The 25,979-nt window shown below is 39.8% G+C and overlaps 1 protein-coding gene across 2 annotated transcripts in view; it reads left to right on the top strand.

The window, feature by feature from the left end:
- LOC136858731 (uncharacterized) overlaps positions 1-9,068 on the top strand; it is a 396,287-nt gene extending 387,219 nt beyond the window's left edge. For both annotated transcript variants that reach the window (XM_067138478.2, XM_067138479.2), the window contains exon 2: positions 2,907-9,068. In XM_067138478.2, coding sequence (XP_066994579.2) covers positions 2,907-5,732 — 2,826 coding nt within the window. In that variant the 3' untranslated portion in view covers positions 5,733-9,068. The remainder of the gene's footprint in view (positions 1-2,906) is intronic.
- Positions 9,069-25,979: the final 16,911 nt, after the last annotated feature.

Here is a 25,979-nt window from a genome sequence, read left to right as displayed (position 1 = left end):
GAACTGGAATTTACTGGGGGCCGCCCAGCGTGCTCGATTCACGTCGAAGGACATGGATTCGATTCCCTATCAGAAAGTCGAAACTTCAGAAAAGCGAATATTATTTACAATTTGCTTTACGACGCACCGACACAGATGGTCTTATGGCGACGATGCGATAGGAAAGGGAAGGAATCAACCGTGGCCCTAATTAAGGTACAGTCCCAGCATTTGCCTGATGTGAAAATGGGAAAACACGGAAAACCATCTTCAGGGCTGCTTACAGTGGGGTTCGAGCCCACTATCTCCCGAATGCAAGCTCGCAGCTGCGCGCCCCTAACTGCACGGGTTTGCAGATTGCAAGATGTCCTACGAATCCTCTCGGCCGTTATTCTTGGCTTTCTAGACCCGGGCCGCATCTCGCCGTCAAATAGCTCCTCAGTTGTAATCACGTAGGGTGAGTAGACCTCGAAACAGCCCTCCGATGCAGGTAAAAAATGCCTGACCTGGCCGGGAATCTAACCCCTACAGCGCGGGGCTTGCAGTAATAATAATAATAATAATAATAATAATAATAATAATAATAATAATAATAATAATAATAATAATAATAATAATAATAATAATCCTCTAACACACTGTTACTTGAAATTGTGCTTATGCGAATCCTCAGCTGTGATTTTAACAGTGGTCTTAATCTTAAACACTTTGACCTTATTTTCATACGTAATTCCCTTTGTAACACAATCTTCTTTTAGATTCCAGCCACAATACTATTATTTTCTTCGCTCGTTTCACCTGACATCGCCATACCGCCACCGCTGTGCGCTGCACAGCTGCGAGAGCTTCCCCGTGCAAATTGGTTAGTTCATTGTCAGCATTGCACTCCGCCTAGTGACGATTGCTTGTAACATAGAAGATAATATTGCCATCAAAACGACCAAAATAATCTGAGACTGACTCAAAGCTATGAACATGTAGTTTGCGGGGAATACAACAGAGAGCATGAGTCAGCTGGTTGTAGACCAAAGAGAGGCTCACCACTTTTTGCGCGCAGGGCTTTAATTGCACTTCATGCTACTTTATGCTTTTTTTTTCTCTCTTTAAAACGTGAATTCCACTGCCATCAACTTGTAACATTGTGTTAGGAACAAATGAAAATATTTGAAAATAGAACTCAGAGAATTAGAGTAGGAGAAGCTTCGTCTGTCCCTGTAATAATTAGAGGGGAATTGCTCAAGGCAATATTATTGAACCTTTGTTTCCTTATATATATCAATGATATATGTAAAGAAGTGGAATCAGAGATAAGGCTGTTTGCAGATGATGTTATTCTGTACAGAGTAATAAACAAGTTACAGGGTTGTGAGCAACTGCAAAATGACCTCGATAATGTTGTGAGATGGACAGTAGGCAATGGCATGGTGATAAAAGTCAGGTTGTGAGTTTCACAAATAGGAAAAGTCCTCTCAGTTTTAATTACTACGTTGATGGGGTGAAAGTTCCTTTTGGAGATCATAGTAAGTACCTTGGTGTTATTATAAGGAAAGATCTTCATTGGGGCAATCACATAAATGCGATTGTAAATAAAGGGTACAGACGTCTGCACATGGTTATGAGGGTGTTTAGGTTTTGTAGTAAGGATGTAAAGGAGAGGCACATAAGTCTCTGGTAAGACCCCAACTAGAGTATGGTTCCAGTGTACGGGACCCTCACCAGGATTACTTGATACAAGAATGGGAAAAAAATCCAAAGAAAAGCAGCTCGATTTGTTCTGGGCGATTTCCGACAAAAGAATAGCGTTACAAAAATGTTGCAAAGTTTGGGCTGGGAAGACTTGGGGGAACGGAGGGGAGGTGCTCTACTAAGCGGTGTGTTCCGAGCTGTCAGTGGAGAGATGGCGTGGAATGACATCAGTAGATGAATAAGTTTGAGTGGTGTCTTTAAAAGTAGGAAAGATCACATCATGAAAATAAAGTTGGAATTCAAGAGGACAAATTGGGGCAAATATTATTTTATAGTAAGAGGAGTTAGTGATTGGAATCACTCACCGAGGGAGATGTTCAATAAAATTTCCAATTTTTTTGCAATCATTTAAGAAAAGGCTAGGAAAACAACAGATAGGGAATCTGCCACCTGGGCGACTGCCCTAAATGCAGATCAGTAGTGATTGATTGATTGATTGATTGATTGATTGATTGATTGATTGATTGATGATATTATTCTCTTTTTCGCTCATGATGATAAACTTATTATACAGAGACAAGTAACTTAAATTAAACTATTGGCTGTATTCTGTATAGTATAATAGCTAACCACTTTGTTGCTCTTGGTGGCAACTTCCCGTTGTGGTTCCGATTTTGTCTGTCGCAACTTTCGAATTTAATATGATATAGCGAAATCAGACTCCATTTCAGGAGGATGTTGAATTATGTCTCTTCCCAAGGACTAGCGATGGAAAAGGGCGAAAATGCCCAAATATGAAAAAAAAAATGTTTAAAAAATAAAGGGATATATTAGCCATGCCGCATATAGTGGTAAACGGTGCATGTGCCCAAGGTCATTATTTTAGTGGGTAGGAAGTTTAACAGGTAGAGCCACAGTCCAATTTATGAGCCACTTAATTAAATAAATAAAAAAATGTAAAAGCTAAATATTGTTATTTTATGATATAAAATTTGATGTAGTATACTTGCACTTCGAAGGGCGTTGTTAATTATTATCCCAGGTTTTCTCTGGCAGAGATGGGTGAAAGTGCCAGTTTGCAAGGGAACATTTTTTATTCGCTTTCACTGGAAAAATGTTTTGGCACTCACACCCTTTTCCATATTATGTTCTCATCTGATATTATCATTCCATGCAAACTAATATTATGTATATGTAACAAAAAAGTCTAATGGCTAATATCTTTCCTTCTTTCGTTGCAGATGGAGCGTGAGGTGGCAGCACTGCGCCAGGAGCTGGACGAAACCCGCAAGGCTCTGCGCACGCAGACTGCGCGCTGTCGGAAGTTAGTTGCAGCCTTCACCGCACGGCTGCGCCAGAAAGAGCAGGAGGAACGTCAAGGACGAGAGTTGAGAGACCAACAGCTGAGCACTGTGCTGCGCGCGCTTCTCGTTCTGGAGGCTCGACTTCGTAAAGAGCAGCGCGAGATCCAGAGGCAGCTACAAGAGAGGGACGCCGTCATCAGGAGTCAGACGCTGGAGATCGCTCGTCTCCGGAGGGCAGCCCGTTCGGAGTCTCCCCGCAAACAGCACAGGAATGAGCCGCCAGCAGTCCCTTCCAGTCCGTCGGGTGATAAACTCGATGACACTTCCTGTTCACGGGAAAGCAATCCAGAGCACGGAGTTCAGCATATTATCAAGAAACTGGAGAAAGAAACCGAACGAAACGTCAAGAAATCGCCGGAGTCGAGCGTCAGATTTGATGAGAAGAGCATAAAGCTCACCACACGAAGACCTCTGTCTGCTGATTTCGAAGAGAAGATTCAGAATGGCGGCTTGAACTTTGGTATGAAAAATGGTTCAGTTACTAAGTCACTGGAGAATCTCGACAGCTGTAATTCTGCAAAACAAGACAAGTACAGTTACAAATCGAGGACCTCTATGCATGGGTCGGAGACCGGTGAAAATGCAAGAAACAAACGTACTCACGGTTCCCTGGAGTCATTGTTACAAGATAATATTGATTCTGAAACATCCGAAGCTACCGTCGTGGAGATAAGTGTTGTCGAAGAACACTATAATAAGCGTAATTCGGGAAATGATGGTAATCTGAAAAACATTGGCAAAAGATTCGTAAAGCATCAGGTTATTAAACCATCGGAGTGCACACTGAATAGGTTTAAGACTAATCGTCAAAAGGAACATTCCAACAATGAAGAATTCGTTACCAAGTTAGACTGTGAGGACGCGTACGGTTTGGATCCTGTGTTAGATAGTGACAGTGGTGTTTTCCAGGGTTCTTCTTCGGAAGTTTCAGATTCAAGTCTTAAGAGTGACTGTCAGGATAATAGCTATCAGGATCAGGATGACGACATGCCAAACAGGGACCTGTACAAAGACTATCAGCATAATCCTGTTTTGGAGTGTGTCAGTCAGATCCTTCTTCGAGATGAAGATGATATAATGGACACTTCCGTTTACCGCAGTCACAATGATGACAGTGACAGGATTGAGGATCTCAAGAAAGGCCGGTTCAATAATTTGTGGCCTAGTATCAAGGAGGAGCACGAAACAGAGGATGAAGAAACTAACGATACCACTGTCGTTCAACCAATTTCTAATGTTACCACCGATGCAGAGAAAGATAAGGAAGATACTCAAACTTCTCAGGCATCTTCTGACGTGAAGGTACCAGAGAATATGACTGACAGCAAGTGCGATCCAAAGAAGTCACCATCGAAGGATAAAGTACCATCTCCACCTATAAAAGCTCAGCACCTTCAAGAAAAGGCGTGTCTCTTAATGTCAAACCAGCGGTTAACATTAGTGAGGAATCCTGATTTTGAAGAAGTGGATAAGAAGGAAGAAAGTGAAAACAGACTGAAGGTATCGTACCAGAAAGCTAAAGTACCAACTCTTCCTTCACAGACAAGGAGTTCTGTGCCCCCAGCGTTACCACCTAAACCACCTCAGTTGGGAAGTATGTCTCGTCTTCGGCATAAAAGGAACATGTTTAATACACAGCTGAACCAAAGTCCTCATCCCCTTCACTCCCAAGGAACCAGTTCATCTCATGATAGCCGGCAAGTTCTCGCAAACATGTCCGAAAACTGCCATGAGTCGGGCGAAAATAATACTGACCCCATTAAAACGCCGAAACCACCAAAATCCCTCGACCTTCATATCAATTATACCCATCCAATATACCAAGAAAAGCCTCGCCAAAGACAAATACTTAGTAATGGTAGTTTGAAAAGAGCATTGAATCACGATAGTCTACCACAAGATTCACGACAATATAACCATGAACATCAAGAGAAGAATGCATCGAAGACGTTCGAGGAAAAACTGGATGAACTGAATTTATCTGCTTATCGACCTCCAGTTAAATTAGTGGGGCCCGTAGCAGCGCGTGTGCAGCGCCAATTAGAGGCGCGACCGACCCTTCACGATTCTGGAAGACATCAGTATCTCCATGATGGTTTGGTTGATGATCAGAGTGGGAGTAAGCCTAATTCCAGCACCCATGGAACAAACTGTGGTGCCATCAAAGTTGGCTCCTCTGTTTCCTCACTTATCACTGGTTCTACTGGTGGAAGCATTGTTACCGAACTGACGCAGGGTACCGTAGAGGCGAGTGAGGTAAGGCCACAGATTTCAACTTCTCGTCATGAGGAATTACATCACGAGCCTGCAGAGGAGCATCGCATCGAGGAAAATGACGGCGATGAAGATGGAAATGCGACACTTAGGAGTAATTTTGAAGAGTTCCGTTTGGAGGATGTGGACATGGATAGTGTCGAAGAAGTGGGACGTCCCGCTGGTGATGGAGCTGAATGTAGGACAACGCAGCCGAGTCAAAATGGAAATTCTTCCGCGGGAAGCTACGAGCACTTCTTGGAGGCGACTGGCCTCAGTCAAAAGTCAATAATGACTCCGAGTAGGATGCTGAGCAACCATCGTAATGTCATGAAACCCAAAGACGTTAAGCATCGCAGCAGAGTTCTGCGAGCAGCAGCGGTCAATGAAAGATGTGGTACAGTGAGCGGTGGACCTATAGTGAAGTACTGGATCGAGCCCTTTCTCTAAGACACTGATTTTCAGAGCAGCACTGTGGTCGAACACTATAGGGTATAACATGAATCCTAACTTCACCTTAATGACTGATAAATGACAGGGATAGTGTCCTCGGTGCCGAGGGATTAAATTTAATATTGTTCAGTGCGTTGAATATCACGTTGAACTGTCGATATTAGTGAGCATTTTTATTGATTTCCTTAGTCCATGGTAGTCCTGTTGCAAAGCAAGTGGCGAGGATTCTAAGAGAAGTGTTCAACAGTCGAACTACCAATGCTTGTAGGATGCGAGTTGTTGGAAATTTAGATCCACTGACTTGTACCAAGCAACTTTTCAAGAACGTGATACACAGAATGGTCTCAGCTGAGTGGTAACTATTTTTTAAAACTCATTTATCATGAGAACAAAATGCAGTCTTGTCCATCGTAAGAAACTTCATTCAGTTTATTCCTCAGTGTTAAATTTATACCTTAATGTTAGACTATTGTTGGAGCTATATGTATTTAAGTCAAACAGCTAGAACATTAAATTTGCCAATATCACGTGACGGTCGCTATGTTATGCGAGCAATAATTGGCTTGCTCTACAGGTGGCTACGTTTACTTAATTTTTAATATTATTCGGCCGAATAAGTAGCTTAGTTGGTTCAATATTAGCCTCTTCGGAAATCTGTAGATTTACTATCATGTTAAAGAAAATTGCACACCGATGTCTCTTAAGACTTGTAGTTTATTTTTTGATGGGGCGTTAAAACCTGGCAGGTTCGATCCTGGCTCAGTCCGGCGATATTTGAAGGTGCTCAAATAAGTCAGCCTCTTGTCGGTAGACTATTTGGCACGTAAAAGAACCAAATTCCGGCACCTCGGCATCTCCGTAAATGTAGTTAGTGGGGCGTAGAAACCAATAACATTATGATCAATGTATTTGCTAGCCATGCCGAAAACCTTCAACAGTTCACATTGTACGATCAGTCAGTCACTACTGATCTGCATTTAGGGCAGTCGCCCAGGTGGCAGATTCCCTATCTGTTGCTTTCCTAGCCTTTTCTTAAATGATTGCAAAGAAATGGGAAATTTATTGAACATCTCCCTTGGTAAGTTATTCCAATCCCTAACTCCCTTTCCTATAAACGAATATTTGCCCCAATTTGTCCTCTTGAATTCCAACTTTATCTTCATATTGTGATCTTTCCTACTTTTAAAGACACCATCCAAACTTATTCGTCTACTGATGTCCTCCCACACCATCTCTCTACTGACAGCTCGGAACATACCACTTAGTCGAGCAGCTCGTCTCCTTTCTCCCAAGTCTTCCCAGCCCAAACTTTGCAACATCTTTGTAACGCTACTCTTTTGTCGGAAATCGCCCAGAACAAATCGAGCTGCTTTTCTTTGGATTTTTTCCAGTTCCTGAATCAAGTAATCCTGGTAAGGGTCCCATACACACGAACCATACTCTAGTTGGGGTCTTACTAGAGGCAAATATGCTCTCTCCTTTACACCCTTATTACAACCCCTAAATACTCTCATAACCATGTGCAGAGATCTGTACCCTTTATTTACAATCGCATTTATGTGATTACCCCAATGAAGATCTTTCCTTATATTTATACCTAGGTATTTACAATGATCCCCAAAGGGAACTTTCACCCCATCAACGCAGTAATTAAAATTGAGAAGACTTTTCCTATTTGTGAAACTCACAACCTGACTTTTATCCCCGTTTATCATCCTCCCATTGACTACTGTCCATCTCACAACATTATCGAGGTCATTTTGCAGTTGCTCACAATCTTGTAACTTATTTATTACTCTGTACAGAATAACATCATCTGCGAAAAGCCTTATCTCTGATTCCACTTCTTTACACATATCATTGATATATATAAGAAAACATAAAGATCCAATAATACTGCCTTGAGGAATTCCCCTCTTAATTTTTACAGGGGCAGATAAAGCTTCACCTACTCTAATTCTCTGAGTTCTATTTTCTAGAAATATAGCCACCCATTCAGTCACTCTTTTGTCAAGTCCAATTGCACTCATTTTTGCCGGTAGTCTTCCATGATCTACCCTATCAAATGCCTTAGATAAGTCAATCGCAATACAGTCCAATTGACCTCCTGAATCCAGGATATCTGCTATATCTTGCTGGAATCCTACAAGTCAGCTTCAGTGGAATAACCTTTCCTAAACCCAAACTGCCTTCTGCCAAACCAGTTATTAATTTTGCAAACATGTCTAATATAATCAGAAAGAATGGTTTCCCAAAGCTTACATACAATGCATGTCAAACTGACTGGCCTGTAATTTTCAGCCCTATGCCTATCACCCTTTCCTTTATATACAGGGGCTACTATAGCAACTCTCCATTCATTTGGTAAAGTTCCTTGATGCAAACAAAAAATCAAACAAGTACTTCATCTATGGTACTATATCCGAACCCATTGTCTTTAGTATATCCCCCGAAACCTTATCAATTCCAGCTGCTTTTCTAGTTTTCAACTTTTGTATCTTACTGGGAATGTCATTGCTGTCATAGGTAAATTTTAATACTTCTTTAGTATTAGTCACCTTGTCTATCTGGACATTATCCTTGTAACCAACAATCTTTACATACTGCTGACTGAATACTTCTGCCTTTTGAAGATCCTCGCATACACACTCCCCTTGTTCATTAATTATTCCTGGAATGTCCTTGGATGCAGCTCCCTTCAATCAGTCTTCAATGGTCTGCATTTAGCGCTGTCAGCCAGGTGGCAGATTTCCTATCAATTTTGTTTACCTTGCTTTTTCTTATTCATTTTCAAAGAACTTGGAAATGTATTGAACATTTCCCTTGATACCTTATTCCAATCCCTTACTCCTCGTCCTATAAATTAATATTTGCCCCACTTTTTCCTCTTGAATTCCACCAATTCAGAGCAAATCGAATTTGAATATTTTGAGACCAGTGCGGAACACATTCCCACAACGAACACACGAGTAAGCTCTTCACTTCGCAAGTGAATTGAATCTTCCCTCCGTAGTGTTTCTGTTTGGCCGCTTTTCACAACGACGTATACCGTGGCGAAGCAAACAAATACGTAAATTAGTGAACCACTTTCCAATGCATATCTTTAATGTGCTTGTAATGAAAATAGTATACCAAGTGAACGGTAAAAGAAAGCCACTGAAATACTACGGAGGGGAGATTCGATCCTTAGACCATGAACTTGTGAAGTGGGGAGATTACTGTACATTCATTATGGGAGTCTGTCGCGTGTTGGTCTTGTGAAGCGCTCTCGAAAGGTTAAAATTGGATTGTTTCGGAATTGGGTGGGAATTTTGCCTTGCAGTTTGAATGAGTGCATGTATATTGACAATGGATCAGATTGCGGGTGTAGGACACGTTCCCAAGTTCTCTTTATTAGTGACGCAGCATTGCAGCCGAACATCGATATTGTACCAACTTTTTCGTACAGCGCATCCGCTATGTTTTTATTGGTTCTCCAATTTAAGAACAATATTAGTCTTTGACCAGTAACTCCTCATCGTTAAGTATAGGCTACTCACTTTTCTAGCATTTAATCAGTGAAATTTAAGTTCTTCCTACACCGGAGAGTTCGGTGGTTTCACAATAAAATTTCCTGATTTTAGAGACTGATTTTTCTTAAGGTGGTATGGACTGAATAATATTTCCCATTAATAAACAGTAATGATAAATTAATGTCTATGTTTTAATGTAAATGAAACAAGGTATCTGTATGTACTTTTATTGCAATACACGTTATGCTTGAACTAGTTTGAGATTTGAATACATTTATAAACTAAGACGGAAAAAGTATGGTTATTTTGTCTAAGTGTGTTGTTGCATTCATAGATAATTACTGTTAAACATTATAAAGACGTATACATTTATGTCGAAGTATAGTAATATATTGTTTTACAGTTGATGTAGTCAGCTCCTCACTCTTAAATACTTATCTATTAATTAGTTTCAATAGACGTTGATTTGATTTCAGTTTTAAAGTCCATTCTAGTTTTTCTAGTGTAACTGGTGAATTGCTGGCAGACTCCTAGTGAGTGGGAATTTGTTTCTCGATATTTATTTCAGGTCGAATTATAGACTAATAATAGCCAAATAATAATTTTATTTCTCCATAATTGAATGCTCTTCAGTTAATTGTTCTCAGGATATGTGTTAGTCATTCAATGCTGCACCTCGATATAACGTTATGAATGGTAATTGCTTTCAGAAATCAAGATGATGATGTGGTCACTTTTATTACCTGTCATGACTTCCTTCTTTAATGTAAAATAAAGAGCAGATATTATATTCTGTTTATTGTATAAATGTAAAATAAATATAATTGTAAAATTAACCTGCTTTTTAATTGTGTGAGCAACGCCTGAATTTATTTCCTTGGCTGAATGGTCAGCATTGAGGTATTTGCCGACTGTAAAATTGACCTCAATCTACATGTTTGACCCTGTTCGTACCCGCTACTCCACCAGGGTGTGGGGAAAGCGGTGAAAGAAAACCACTTTAATTTATTTCCAGTCATAAGAGAGAGGATAAGTGGTAGGTTGGGTAAGTATTCATTATCTTCGGAATGTAAACGCAGATATCATTGCGTGTAAGACATGGATCCATGATTGATCCCTTATTGCCAGCCTCTGGAAATCAACGCCAAGAAGTGTGTCCGGAAGCCAACTGTTAATTTACTGTATTTTCGAGAAAAGTACCATCACGTAAATACGTCTCTTCGTAATTTGCAGAGCGAGAATAGACTTTCTGCACTTTCCATGTTGTCAATGGAAGAAGGATTGTTAGATTTAATTTCAAAATGAAAGATCCTTCTACGACACAGTTATTAAAGAAGAAAAAAAAACTCCCGTAACTTGATTTAAGAGTCAAAAACAAGTTATCAGGAAATCGAATTTTGAAGCATCGAAATTCTTATGAATCTAATAGCAAAAGAAATTGCAAATCACTGAAATCTTGAAATATCACCTCCATTTGTCCAGACCAATTTCAATATATTGAATCGTAATACAGAATGCAACCAGTAGCGTGCGGTGACCTTTCTGACTAGTGACTGGATTCGAAGAAACGGATCAAAACTTGCAGAAATCGAATAACTATAGGCCTGTACATAATTTAACAACATAACGTAAATACCTTAATAAATTAACCAAATAAAAGATAATTATGCAATCAAATATAAATAAACACAAATAAAATCAGCTACAATGAACTCACCTTTATTTGTGTATTACTGTAATCATCTTGTCACCTTTCTGAAGGAATTTCTCAATAACTTCGTCCTTGAAGGATGTTTCATTTTGAAATTCATCTAGCAATCCTTTTTCGATTGACAACATGGAAAGTGTAGAAAGTCTATTCTCACTCTGCGAATTACGAAGAGACGTATTTACGCGATCCATACAAGAGAATGTGTGCTCTACAGTGGATGTGATGACTGGTATTGTTTACACCAAACAATATAATTTATATGTTTCGGTAAACGCTTTTTCTGTCAAGCCTGTTTCTTTCAAGAATTGCGTCATTTCAGTCGTAGTTTTGTTCGAAATGTCAGAGAGCCTATAAACCGATTAGTTCGCTCCGCAAATTGCCAAAATTAAAGAAAAAACTTCCCTAACTTGATTTAAGAGTGAAAAAAACAACTTATCAGGAAATCGAATTTTGAAGCATTGAAATTTGTTTGAATCTAATAGTATAAGAAATTGCAAATCACTGAAATTTTGGAATCTCACCTCCATTTGTCCAACCACAGTATCAATAATTTCATTATGTGGACGCACATATTTCATTTTTAGATATAATTGGTCATCTTCTCGACGTGAATAGAATAGAATAATTTTTATTGTCGTTAGGCAGCTGGCAGTTGCAATGGACAGAGTCATAGGTGCATAGTTACAAAATATTACAAGTATCTCATTAAGCAGAGAAAATAAATATAACTATATACACAAAAGTTAAAATAAACATAACACTATTCGTCCAAGAGAGTGATAAGTAACTACTAATTTACCAACGTTTATGATGGCGTTGGCCTTTATTACCCCCTCCCCCCTTGAAACAGTGGTATTTTTTGTTCAAAATCCGATACTGAATAGAAGCTATTGGATATCAACCAATTTTTAAGGGTTCTATTGACGTTACATAGGGGCATATTCTTTACTTGGGCAGGTAGTTTGTTGAATAATTTAATGCCGTTATACCTATAGTTTTCTTGTGTTTTTCTCAGTCTAACATGTGGTAAATTTAAATCGTTCCTATATCTTGTGCCATATGAGTGTACATTGCTGTGAGTTGTTAGGTCGATGAGATTTTCTTTAGTATTGAGTATAGTATGATAAATGTATAATGAAGGAAGAGTCATAATTGCAAGGTCTTGGAACATAGGTTTACAAGGCTCTCTTGTGGCCTTGCCTTTAATACATCTTATTTCCTTCTTTTGCCACTTGAACACATCTTGAGCCCCTGTTTAGTTACCCCATAATATGGTACCATATGATAAGTGGGAATGAAAGAAGGCACTCAATCATCTGACTACTACTAACTCATCCTTTAAGTCTGCGAAGCAAAAATATCACTCTAGCCAGTTTTGTACATAACTTTTGCGCGTGTGTGTTCCAGGTTAATTTACAATCCAGATACAATCCCAATAATTTGACAGAATCTTGATCATTATTACTCATAAAAAACAAATCCCAGGGCACTTAACGCCCTTGAAACGGCCTTGGCCTGCCAAGCGACCGTTGCTCAGCCCGAAGGCCTGCAGATTACGAGGGGTCGTGTGGTCAGCACGACGCATCCTCTCGGCCGTTATTCTTGGCTTTCGAGACCGGGGCCGCCATCTCACCGTCAGATAGCTCCTCAATTCTGATCACGTAGGCTGAGTGGACCTCGAACCAGCCCTCAGGTCCAGAGAAAAGTCCCTGACCTGGCCGGGAATCGAACCCTGGGCCTCCGGGCGAGAGGCAGGCACGCTACCCCTACACCACTGGGCCGGCCATTATTACTCATACCTGAATTAATTAAATGGAAACAGATCACTTCTGTCTTGTTATTATTTAGGATGAGTTTATTTACCTGTAACCAAGAAGATGATTTGTGTAGCATTTCTATCCTTTCATCCTCAACATATTTTAAGTCTCTATTGCTTGTTATGATAGTAATATCATCTGCATAGAGCACTGACCTACAGGGTAAATTATTAACAATGTCATTTATATACACAAGGAAGAGGAAAGTTCCTATTACTGAATCCTGAACCACCCCTATTTTTACTTTGAGAGCCCCAGATCGTTGATTTTCTACCAGTACAATTTGATGCCTGTCATTGAGGTAGGATGTAATTAATAATAACTCTAAATCTTTCACGCCACAGTAGCTAAGCTTACTTATTAGTATATTGTGCGGTAGTGAATCAAAAGCTTTGCTGAGGTCTAACAGTGTAGCACTCGTAATGTGGTGAGACTTAAAGCCTTGAATTACTTCAGTCACAACAGCTTCTAAAGCTTTAATGGTGGATTTATTTGTTCTGAACCCAAACTGTGTAGCATTTAGTAAATTATACTTTTCAAAATATACAGATAGTTGTTCCTTTATACAATGTTCTATTATCTTAGATATGATTGGAACAATTGAAATGGGTCGATAACTGCATGGATCCATAACATCTCCATTCTGGGAAAGTCCCCTCAGCCAGTATCCAATTGATGGGGCGAGTTAGAGGAGGTTCCATGTTGTCATCTGCTTTCCTATACGTCTTTTTTTTTGCTAGATGTTTTACGTCGCACCGACACAGATAGGTCTTACGGCGACGATGGTACAGGAAAGGGCTAGGAGTGGGAAGGAAGCGGCCGTGGCCTTACTTAAGGTACAGCCCCAGCATTTGCCTGGTGTGAAAATGGGAAACCACGGAAAACCATTTTCAGGGCTGCCGACAGTGGGGTTCGAACCTACTATCTCCCGAATACTGGATACTGGACGCACTTAAGCGACTGCAGCTATCGAGCTCGGTATATATACGTCTTTAAAAATCGTTTTCTGCGTCTCTTTTTTTTTGCTAGGGGCTTTACGTCGCACCGACACAGATAGGTCTTACGCGACGATGGGATAGGATAGGCCTAGGAGTTGGAAGTAAGTCGCCGTGGCCTTAATTAAGGTACAGCCCCAGCATTTGCCTGGTGTGAAAATAGGAAACCACGGAAAACCATCTTCAGGGCTGCCGACAGTGGGATTCGAACCCACTATCTCCCGGATGCAAGCTCCCAGCCGCGCGCCTCTACGCGCACGGCCAACTCGCCCGGTTTCTGCGTCTCTAAGGTGAGATATCTTATCTTTTATTTTCTCGATGCAGTATTTCACATTCATTTTACTTTGAAGAATGTTGAATAGTATGTCCGTGAGCGAAAAAAAATTGGCATAAAACTTTCCGTAGAAATGCAAAATCGAAATCCTTCAATGACGATACATAGCCATTTGCAGTAATGAAAGCTTCCATGTCCCAACTATCTGGATCATCAGGAGTACCCTCCAAAACCTATGAGCGGTGTTTTGTTTTCATTCACTGCATTCACTCTTTTGGAATTGAAAATCCATCTTGTATCTTCAATACCGGTACTTGGAAATCGTTTTGTTACTTCAAATTCAGCAAGTGTGTTAACGCGTTTCGACGATTGCGAAAATAAATTTGGAATGGCACTCAATGTTTTAAAAAATATCTTACATACCTTGATATGCGTAACAAACTGGTAAAGAACGAGATTGAGTCTATGAGCATAGAGGGCTTATGAAGAGTGGATTGGGGCACCTATTTTTCAAAAGGGATTGTACACCGTTTAAGTGTCGAGGAAAAGTGGTAGCTCCATCATAACCTTTTACTCACAATTGAAATGAGAGGGGATTTGAAAAGCATGCTCCCGTAGAGCAATCGCAGTGCGATCGCCAATGTCATCTGTAAAAGCAATGAACCAGTAAAAAAAAAAAAAAAAAAAAAAAAAAAAAAAAAAAAAAAAAAAAAAAAAAAAAGCATGGTTTATTTCTGACTTAATCTTATCTAGAATTACGTCACTAACACTTTAAATAATATCTTTCTGAATCCTGTTGAATGGCCCTTTAAACAATTCCATGCTGTGAAGGTGAAAATTCAGTTTACTGTCGTATTCAGAAAATAACTGAATTAACTCAATGCAGTTTCCCTGGTTGACAGAATCTTCACGCTCGTTATGACCTCTGAATGGCAGATTTGGTTTAGCCAACAAGCAAGAGACATCAATTGATCGTTTCATTAGTTCTCGGTTTGAATTAAACTATGCACGCTGTTTTAAAACATCTGCTCACTCAACTGAAAATCAGTTCTGTTTTCCCCGAAAGTTTTCAATGTAGTTATTGCGGACAGGTGTGAATGATACTTATCGTGGCGCGACTTGGCCTTGTGAAAGTCCATCATTCTTCCACACTCCATTTTCTGTTTCGAACAGAACGCAGGGCCAACAATACAGTTTGTTTCTTGATTTGCGCAGTTTACCATTTTGAAGAAGCATAATATTCCGTTTTTAAATTACGATTATAATCTTTCATTTTTGTCTTTATGGAAATTCTTGCAGTTAGCCTACCTTTGGTTATTATTTGTTGCTTTTCTTCAAAACTGCGGCCTCCAAATGATACCATGAATAATTGATCGAGAATACAGCATTCAGACTGGCGAACCCTACTCGTATTCTTCGCATTATCGCTTGACGTAATATGAGTAAAGGAGTGGAATCAGAGGTAAGGCTTTTTGCAGATGATGTTATTCTCTATAGAGTAATAAATAAGTTACAAGATTGTGAGCAACTGCAACGTGACCTCGAAAATGTTGTGAGATGGACAGCAGGCAATGGTATGTTGATAAACGGGGTTAAAAGTCAGGTTATGAGTTTCACTAATAGGAAAAGTCCTCTCAGTTTTAATTACTGCGTTGATGGGGAGCATTGTAAGTATCTAGGTGTCAATATAAGGAAAGATCTTCATTGGGGTAATCACATAAATGGGATTGTAAATAAAGGGTACAGATCTCTGCACATGGTTATGAGGGTGTTTAGGGGTTGTAGTAAGGATGTAAAGGAGAGAGCATATAGGTCTCTGGTAAGACCCCAACTAGAGTATGGTTCCAGTGTACGGGACCTTCACCAGGATTACTTGATTCGAGAACTGGAAAAAAATCCAAAGAAAAGCAGCTCTATTTGTTCTGGGTGATTTCCGACAAAAGAGTAGCGTTACAAAAGTGTTCCGAAGTTTGGGCTGGGAAGAATTGAGAGAAAGAAGGAGAGCTGCTCGACTAAGTGGTATGTTCCGAGCCGTCAGCGGAGAGATGGCATGGAATGACATTAGTAGACGAATAAGTTTGAGTGGTGTTTATAAAAGTAGAAAAGATCACAATATGAAGATAAAGTTGGAATTCGAGAGGACAAACTGGGGCAAATATTCATTTATAGGAATGGGAGTTAGGGATTGAATAACTTACCAAGGGAGATGTTCAATAAATTTCCAATTTCTTTGAAATCGTTTAGGAAAATGCTAGGAAAACAACAGATAGGGAATCTGCCACCTGGGCGACTGTCCTAAACGCAGATCAGTATTGATTGATTTGATTGATTCACTGCTTGAACCATCGCTTTGCAGCAGGGGACTAGATTTCTTAACCGAGTCCCCTTCCATACTTTACACTTCGAGTCACTTTCAAAATATATAGATAATCTAACACTTTCACATTTCACTAAATCTCTTTCAGTTTCGAGATCAATAATGTAAGCTTAATAACCTTAAAACGGTCACTGGTAAAAACCAAACGAAAATTAAATTTACTTGTTACAGAACGCCCGAGCGTAGCGCCTGAAGAACGCGACGCGCGGACTAGGCATCTTCTCCTGTTCCTTTCCGTCGAGAAGAGTCGAACGTATCCGATCCTCACTCAGCGATCACAGTCAACGCCTATGCGGCAGTGTATGTGAGAATAGCAGTGCCAAGTGTTATTTTACGGCGAAAATTGAGAAATACGAACTACGGCTTTTTTATTCGTGTATGTTTATAGCAGTCACTACAATTAAAATGTCAGGGGAATAGCCTAGTCCCCTAGTTCCCCTGACCGCACGCCACTGAATGCAACATAGGGCCAGTCTTGGGCCATGGCCCTTAGCGCGGTATGGCTATTTGCAGCGAGACTAGTAGAAAACGATGGGTGTAAGGTCTGGATGAAGTAACACTGATAACGTTATGGTACTCTTTGGTAAAAACTCCTCCTTTACAACAAAATTCATTTCATTCCTTTCAGAATAACGATACCGTATTTTCATAAAATAGGACATGTTTTGTCCCCATGGGGATATCTTCATCCACAGTTAAAAGACAAAATATTTCCCTCAAAATGGCGCTAAATCAATGAAACTGTACACAAGATGTTTCAGAAATACAGGGCATAATTTGAGGGCTGTATTCCTCAAATATAGCGAAGGGAAAAGACGTATATAAACATGAGTCCGGAAATGCTTACGTTCTTGGCCTCCACGATCACCTGATCTAAACCCGTTGGACTTCTTTGTATGGGGTTACGCAAACTCTTCGGTGTACGTGACTGCTCTGGACGATGATGCAACACTTCATGGTAGAATTGTAAGGTCCTTTGGAACAGTACGTACAACACCGGGCATATCTGAGCGTGTTCGAAAGTCCATGCGACGACGAGCACAGACCTGCAGTACTAGCCAAGACATCTCTATGACAATTGGTTCGTTGCTTTTGGTCATGCTTGTACTCGGAGAATATGAACATGAATATGGTTTGGGGCTGGGGTCTATCTGGAATTTCGTCATCAATTTCTCGATACCATTGTTGAAATATAATGTAAATAACAATAGTAATAATTAATAAACATTGCAAAATGATTAAAATAATCAAATATGAATAAAATGAAATAGTTAATCGCCGCACGCTTGGGCGTCAGTTGTAATCTAATTCAAAATTTGTGAATAAATTACTAAAATGAAAATAATTAATTGAAATGTCCGTAGTAAGAGCACCAGAGTTCACGAGAAAGGATCCCTTGAATTTTGATAAAGCATGATAATTCTCTCTCCCAGGGCGTGTACATAAAGCTGCGTACTGGTACATCTGCTTCAGGCCTTACCTAACCTTCTGAAAACTACCTAGGTTCATCATTAACTCCACTGATTCTAAAATAACTAACTATATTCCGAATAACGTCAGTGCATGAGCATGTCATCAACACACCAAAATATACATAAAATACACTCACAAAATACCGCTGCAAGATCCCATATTTACAAAAACAACAGCAACAACAACAAAAACAGTGGGGAAACCAAAAGCGAGGACCAAGCTACCGTTTTCAGTCAGCCCGATTAAAGTTCATTACAAAGCACATATATATGGATGAATACCCTTCACTGTCTCTGTGTATCAACACAACTTGCATATTCTCATAATTGACACTTATTATATCACACAGATGCTTTACCTTTCTAATACTGTGTTCACTGAATCTAACACCTGGCTTAAACATACATTCACTCGAGCAACACACGCTTGTCGTTGCAAAACGCAAATTCTGGAAAGTCTGAGATACAGTGCCCCAGAGCTTTCACCAACCTATGATACCAAGCCGCCACAAGTGATACAATACCAAAAGCACACCACAGTTTCAGGTTAGCACCACACTTCACATTCCACAAACATTATAAGACCACGCTTCACCAAAGTTACATCTCCTCTTCCTACCAAAGTTTGAAGTCAAGACCTCTCCACTGTTTTCTCACATGCCTAAATAGACCTCAGATTCCCTCTATTTTTTCATGATACGTCTAGATTTATTTTGGAGATCCAATCACGAGTGGAAGATCCTCTTGTCATTCTAAGACCCGCCCCGAACCACTTCCGGATCCCAAGACAATAACAACATCAACGGACTCTGGGCTGTTCCACATGAATCGTGCAAAGTTTATGATTTGTAAATAGCACTGTTTTCCCATCAGTTTGTACAAAACAAATGACTCATATCACATATGAAGAACTTCCAGCTTAAAATACAGGGTCTTTTTAGCTCGCTCCACAGCACCACTCAGAGCGTGGCACGGCTGGCGCAATGACACTCCGTCGCTATCAGGCATAACGCGCGTTTTCCTCCTCACTACTCACTGCAATTTGCACTTACAGAAATCCATTTCTAGTGAAACCATTAGTCTAAAACCTACCTGGCATTACATTTGATGTTCAAAATGTTGTCCCTCAGCAGCCAAACACGCCTGGCACCTCGTAAATAGGTTTGCAGACACTCGGCGAATCTCAGCCCGTGTGATGTTCGCAATAACTTGTGTAGTGTTCTCCTGTAGTTCTTCTCTTGTGTGAGGATTGTTCACATACACTTTTCCCTTCAGAATCCCTCACAGGTAATAATCACAGGGATTTAAATCAGGAGATCTAGGGGATAATTATCCACACGATATTCGACAACTTCCCGTATTACCTCCATAGACCGATTAGCAGTGTTACCGTCGCATTATCTTGCATGAAGTAACCATTAATCCTTTCTTCTTCCGTCAGCTCTTCAAATAATGGTCTGAGAATGAGGTCTATATATCGATCAGCATTTACTGTTTCACGGACAAATATAGGCCCATAAATTCTGCGGGTACTTATTGCACACCAAACTCCTATCTTTACATCATGAAGTGGGCGGACATGCAGCTGGTGGGGATTTTATGCACACCAGGAGCGATTGTTTTGCCTATTTACAAAGCCACTTAAGTGTAGCTATGCTTCATCACTATAAAAGAAAAGTTCTCGGTCAACATCCCCATCGTGAACTGGCTGAAGCAACGAGTTACAATACCGAACCCCAGCGAAACTGTCAGGTCCCCTTAAATATTGGGCAGGGGTGGGTTTGTACGGTTTAGCTTTTAACAGTTTTGTTGCTTTGTGGGCAGAAGATAATGATACATTAGCTTGTACGGTGAGACGCGACAGGGATTTTGTTGCAGTTCTTTCCAAGAGAGCTCCGATTTCGTCAAGCTTTTTCTCTGTTAAAACGGTTCCTCTTCTGCGTGATTTTTTTTTAAAGAATGGACCCGGTGGTGCGGAACTTCTTTACGAATTTACGTACCGTACTCCTATGGGGAGGGAGAAAGCCAGGTAATTTGCGAATGAATCGAAAGTGGCACTCTGTATAAAAAGGATGCTTCGCATAGCACTGCACAATGAATACACGCTGTTCTACTTTGTACATCACTCGTTAAACACACAATTACTTTAGTATTCCTATAGAAACTACTCTATTTTAAAGCGAACACATTGAACACTCTACGAATACCATAGATGTTAAACTAAACTACTGCTGTGAAGCAATGGTTATCGCTACCGCACTGCATTAGATCATCTTAGCCGGTCATGAAGCAATATATCTCTCAACAAATGAGTCACCCGGCCGCGCTATCGCTTTCCGTGCATGTTCCCCTGACACGTGGAGCGAGCTAAAGAAAATACCCTGTATTATGAATAAATAGACAAATGAAATAATAATAATAACAACAATAATAATAATAATAATAATAATAATAATAATAATAATAATAATAATAATAATAATGACAAGAATATCTCCTACTTCTGAATACAATGCGAGTGTGCGATGTATGTACTATCACATTGTAACCATGGCAACGCGTGTTCGTCTATGTACACTGGGTCAATAGCGTCATCTTCTCACTGTGCGCTTTCTTTCTGTAACTAAGAACTTGAGAAAATTTTCGTATAAAGTGAACCTCGTTTTACTCCTCAGTCCAGAATTAAAATCCTTGAAGTGGACGGAAAACGAACCTAGGGCCTTGGGATAAGAGACAAGCACGCTACCTCTACATCACAGGCTGGTTAATAATACTAATACTACTACTACTACTACTGTAACGTTCCAGACGTCACAGTGTAATTATGTTAATTTTATTATGTGTAATTAATTCAGGAATTTTACGTCATGATATTTATCTTCGTATGTAATTTTATTATAATTCATGTTTGATCATTTGCTCACTATCATTTCATTACTTTGTAACTACGACTTGTAAACGAGGGCTGAATATCCTAATATTAACTTAGATTCTTGCGACATTCGTTTAAATTTAACTTGCAGTAGATTTTCCTCTATCTTACCACATCACCGAGGAAGAAGGAAGGACAAATTTAGACATCAAATTCTGGGAAAAGCGAGCACGTGTTCAACCGTTGTAACCACAGCTACTGTATTTCGACCAGAGTAATTCAAACTGATCACCGCCTATATTTTCAAAGGAGCGTCATGTTGCCATGGATACTGAGTGAAAGGGCTAATAGAAGAACAGTTGATATCATGGTTGGGACCCATCAACTTCAAAATCTGGAGTGGGGAGAGACGTGTCAACTGATTGGACCACGTGTAGCGACCTGTAATTAGAGCCAGAAAAGGTTATAAAAGGGCGTGTTGGAGCTCTTGGCATCATTCTTCTATCTTGTATTTCGCTTTAGGTCTGATAACTTGTCTTATGGTTGTTGTACCATAGTGGACTAGTGTGATAGTTTATCACTTCTACATCCATTACTTCGTTACCACGACGTGGTACTTAGGGATCTCTGAATGAGGGGTGTATAGCCACTCTCATCAGGAAGTACGTACAGCTCGACTACTAGACCGGTTTGTACCAGTCTAAAACAATAGGTAGCATTAAACTAGCTAGAAATGAAACTACGGTACACATTTTCAGTCAAGTTGGAAGGAATGTTAATTCAGTATCCTCTCCACATAACCCAAGGAGGTTTTTCTAACTATGATTTAGGGCTCATCTCCAATATATGGGATAGAGCATAACAGGGAGTGGTAGTTTCAAAGCCATCATCCAATTAGTGGTTGATGCAATTTGCAAGGCAGGAATGGTACTTGGCGGCAGATGGAAAGACCTCAAAGACGACCGGCAGTTTTCCAGCTACAAGGACGGAGGCGTTCTAAGGACAAGCAGAACAAGACTACATGGTGAGCAAGAGAGTTAAAAATATTGCAAGTTTTCACGAAGTAGAGTCATTCAATTCTTTTTTTAAATTAATTTCCTATTTTAAATTCAGTTCTCGTTAAACCGTAGTCATTTTTATTCAGCATAATAAATGTTATTCGCTTGGTTCATTTTAATCAGTCTGCCTTAATTAGCCTTTTGATTTCTAATTCTCCTGCTTAATGATTAGTGCACTATCACCCCATCCCTGTGATGAGAGTCCGTCCAAGCTTTATTATAAATTTTTGTTTTTAAGTCATCAACTTAAAGACTGGCGCCCTTAGCTTGCATAGTTGCATTTCTCGTTCAATTATTGTTCTCTAAGAGGGGCACGTCACACTACTACTAATAATAATAGTAACAATAATAATAAGAAAATCATTATACCGGGTGGACAAACTAAAACTGGCCCGAAAAATATTTACAATAGGACTGACGCAGGATTGACCATTGTTAATGAACATCACAGAAGATGCTGGATATGACGCCATCTGAAGAAATGATAAACTGAGAATTCAAATATCCTGACTCCACTTCACTCAGAAACCACCGGCAGAACTCAACGCACGAAGGTTCGTCTGAACATTTGAACGCATTCACAATAGTAAATTTGTAAGGATACAGATGCAGGTCCTTTTTGATAACGTTTCGACACGACGATCTCTTAATTCACACTTGCACAGATAAACGGCGTTGAGATTTCGTCAGACTTCGTTCCAGGGTTTCCTTCGCCCGAGCAATGTTTTCTGGTGTTCGAACACTTTTCGGATAGTTACGGTTTTTATTCGCTGCAGAGCTCAGTAGTATATATGGAGAGTTCTGCGGCCGCCTCCTCCTCAGGCCCTCCGCAGAGGCCTCCTCCTGCCGCGGGAAATTTGAATTTTGGCAGGAGATTTGAATTTTGGCGCGAGATTTGAATTTGTAAACAAAGCCACGTGCTTTTCGACCGCTGTCATCCGCCATCTTTAAACAACAACGCGTCGCTAACCTCACTGCTACCATCTTCAAAAGTTCAGTGTTCCAAACACTTAAAACAATCAAGCATATACTGATTTCTGTTAGGAAAACGCAACTCATCGCACCACTAATAGGTCGGGGATATTATTCTTTATTAGGTAATTCTGATAAGACGTGACCCTTGCGTTCCATTCCCTGTTATGTGTGGTATGAATGTCATCGGTTCTGAACACAAAACCATTTACCAATAGAGATTAATTTACTGCACTTTAAACAAGTAGAAGCGTTCTTGCTGATAACAATCGATGAGGGTGTTGCTGCTGTTAAAAATGTACCAGCTTCAGCTAACTCCTTCCAGGAGGAGGAGGGCGTGGTAAGGCGGTAGAGGAGCGCTTTTGCCCTTTAGTTCTTTAGCCCAGGAGGAGGACGCAGTCAGGAGGAGGAGGAGGTGGAGGAAGAGTCCTTTCATCCTTTTGCTCTTATGATAAGACCTAACCCCTAGGTTCCATTCCCTATCATCTGTGTAGCACGATTATTTTTTCGGTTCAGCATGTTGCAATCACCTTGCATAGTAGTCCTCTCCTACACAAGCTACATGCTTGTAACCCATGCCAACAGATTGAAATAATATGTTTCCGAACCGATATTTCATATTACACATTTATGCGATAACTTGTTAAATGTAAGCAGCGTATTTCTAATAGCACTAGGAGTTCTGTTTAATTTTTACTTTCCGCATAAGTTACATGCTTGTAACCCATGCCAACAGATTGAAACAATATTTCGTGTTACATGTTTATGTGATAACTTGTTCAACAGCTAGGGATTTAAATGTAAGCAGTGTATTTCTTATAGCACTAGCGTTCTGTTTAATTTTACTTTTCGCATGAGCTACATGCTTGTAACCCATGCCAACAGACTGACTGATATTTCATGTTACATGTTTATGCGATAACTTGTTCGACTGCTAGGGGCTTAAATGTAACCAATGTATTTCTTATAGCACCAATCGTTCTGTTTAATTTCACTTTCCGTGTTTGCGATAATAGAACAGGGTTTGAATCTATGTTTTTCTATTGTAACTAAATCAGATTATCGTTTACCGAGCGAGTTGGCTACGCACTATAGTTTTCTCTGTAGTTTTTGATTTTCGCACAAGACAAATTATAGAAGGTAAATCATCTGAAGTTGTACTTTTGTTGTATTCATATTATCGTTTACCGAGTGAGTTGGCTACGCAGTGTCTGCACTGCCTTATGCATAAGGTCGCGTTGTATGTTCGATAAAGCTATGCCTTAACCGAGCGGGAAGAGGAGGAGGACGTTATAAGAGCCGCTATCTTGCACAAGCTATACAGAATTCTTATTATTTTTTCTCTGTTCGAATGCATCTTCTTAAAACAAATGTATCCCTGACATGTTCTGAACACATGTTGTATACAACGCGATCTTATGCATAAGGCAGTGCACATACTGCGTAGCCAACTCGCTCGGTGAACAATAATATGAATACAACAAAAGTACAACTTCAAATGATTTACCTTCTATCATTTGTCTTGTGCGAAAATAAAAAACTACAGAAAAAACTATAGTGCGTAGCCAACTCGCTTGGTAAACGATAATATGATTTAGTTACAATAGAAAAACATAGATTCAAACCCTGTTCTATTATCGCAAACACGGAAAGTGAAATTAAACAGAACGATTGTTGCTATAAGAAATACATTGGTTACATTTAAGCCCCTAGAAGTCGAACAAGTTACCGCATAAACATGTAATTACAAGAAACATAAGGATCTGTTTTACAGCCGGATGCCCTTCTTGACGCTAGGACCGGGATTTGAATCGCGGTATCCATCATTTTATTTCTGTAAGTGTCTGACTTGCGTGTATGCAGGAACAAGGTCATGTGTATTTTTTGCTGAGATAACATGTCACTTGCGTTCACGTTTCGCAACCCGTAGCAGAAACTCACAGTACTGCTCCCATTTGGTCTTACAACTTGGAGGAGACAACATGCATACAAAAAAATTATGATTTATTACTTTTCCTCCTCCCTTTTTAACATGTAAGTATCATAGGTGTAGTATCTCGCAACTTTCTTGTCCGTGTGTTTCGAAAAAGAGTGACGTGTATGCTTATATCAGTGTTTCAGTCGTGTTGTGATATATTTGCAATTACTAAGCGTGTTAGCTGTGTGACCGAGCGAGTTAGCTACGCAGTATGGTTTTTAATTTTCACATGAGTATATTAGTGTTCTAGTCGATTACCTGTGTATTTGCAATTACTGAGCGTGTTAGCTTGCGGTGAGCGAGTTGGCTACGCGGTAAGATTTATAGTAGTTTTTGATTTTCGCACTAGGCAAGTCATTGAAGTGTTGCCATATCGTTTACTGAGCGAGTTAGCTACGCAGTATGTGCACAGTGTGTTTCTATAGTTTTTGATTTTCGCACTAGGCAAATCATTGAAGTTGTACTTTCGCTATATCGTTTACTGAGCGAGTTAGCTACGCGATATGTGCACAGTGTGTTTCTATAGTTTTTTATTTTCGTACTAGGCAAATCATTGAATTTTTGCTTTTGCTATATCGTTTACTAAGCGAGTTGGCTACGTGATATGTGTACTGCCTTATGCATAAGATCGCGTTGTATGTTCGAAAAAGCTATGCCTTGACAGAGCAGGAAGAGGAAAAGGATGTTATAACAGTCGCTATCTTGCGCAAGCTGTTCAGAATTCTAGTCTTATTATTTTTTCTCTTAGAACAAAGGTATCCCCCAGACATGTCATATCGTGTATCGTATTTTTAACACATCAGTCAATGTTCTGATCATATGTTGTATCGAGTACAGTGTTCGATTCTATTCTTAATCACTTCTTTTGTAATCTGATCTTCTTAGAACAAAGGTATCCCTTGACATGTTCTAAACACATGTTGTATCGAGTACAGTGTACGATTCTAGTCTTGATTACTTATTTAGTGATCTGAACACATCAATCACTGTTCTAATCACATGTTGAAATTAACGACATCGAGTGCAGTGTTCGATTCTAGTCTTGTTATGTTTTAATCACTTATTTAGTAATCTGATCTTCTTAGAACAAAGGTACCCCCTGACATGTTGCATCGTGTATCGTGTTCTAAAGACATCGATCAACGTTCTGATCACATGTTAAAGTTAACGACATCGAGTAGTGTTCGATTCTAGTCTTGTTATGTT

The sequence above is a fragment of the Anabrus simplex genome, chromosome 1 (assembly GCF_040414725.1).
Source record: "Anabrus simplex isolate iqAnaSimp1 chromosome 1, ASM4041472v1, whole genome shotgun sequence".
Lineage (NCBI taxonomy): Eukaryota > Metazoa > Arthropoda > Insecta > Orthoptera > Tettigoniidae > Anabrus > Anabrus simplex.
Note: the sequence above shows the minus strand (reverse complement) of the source record. Positions and strands in the feature narration are given on the sequence as shown.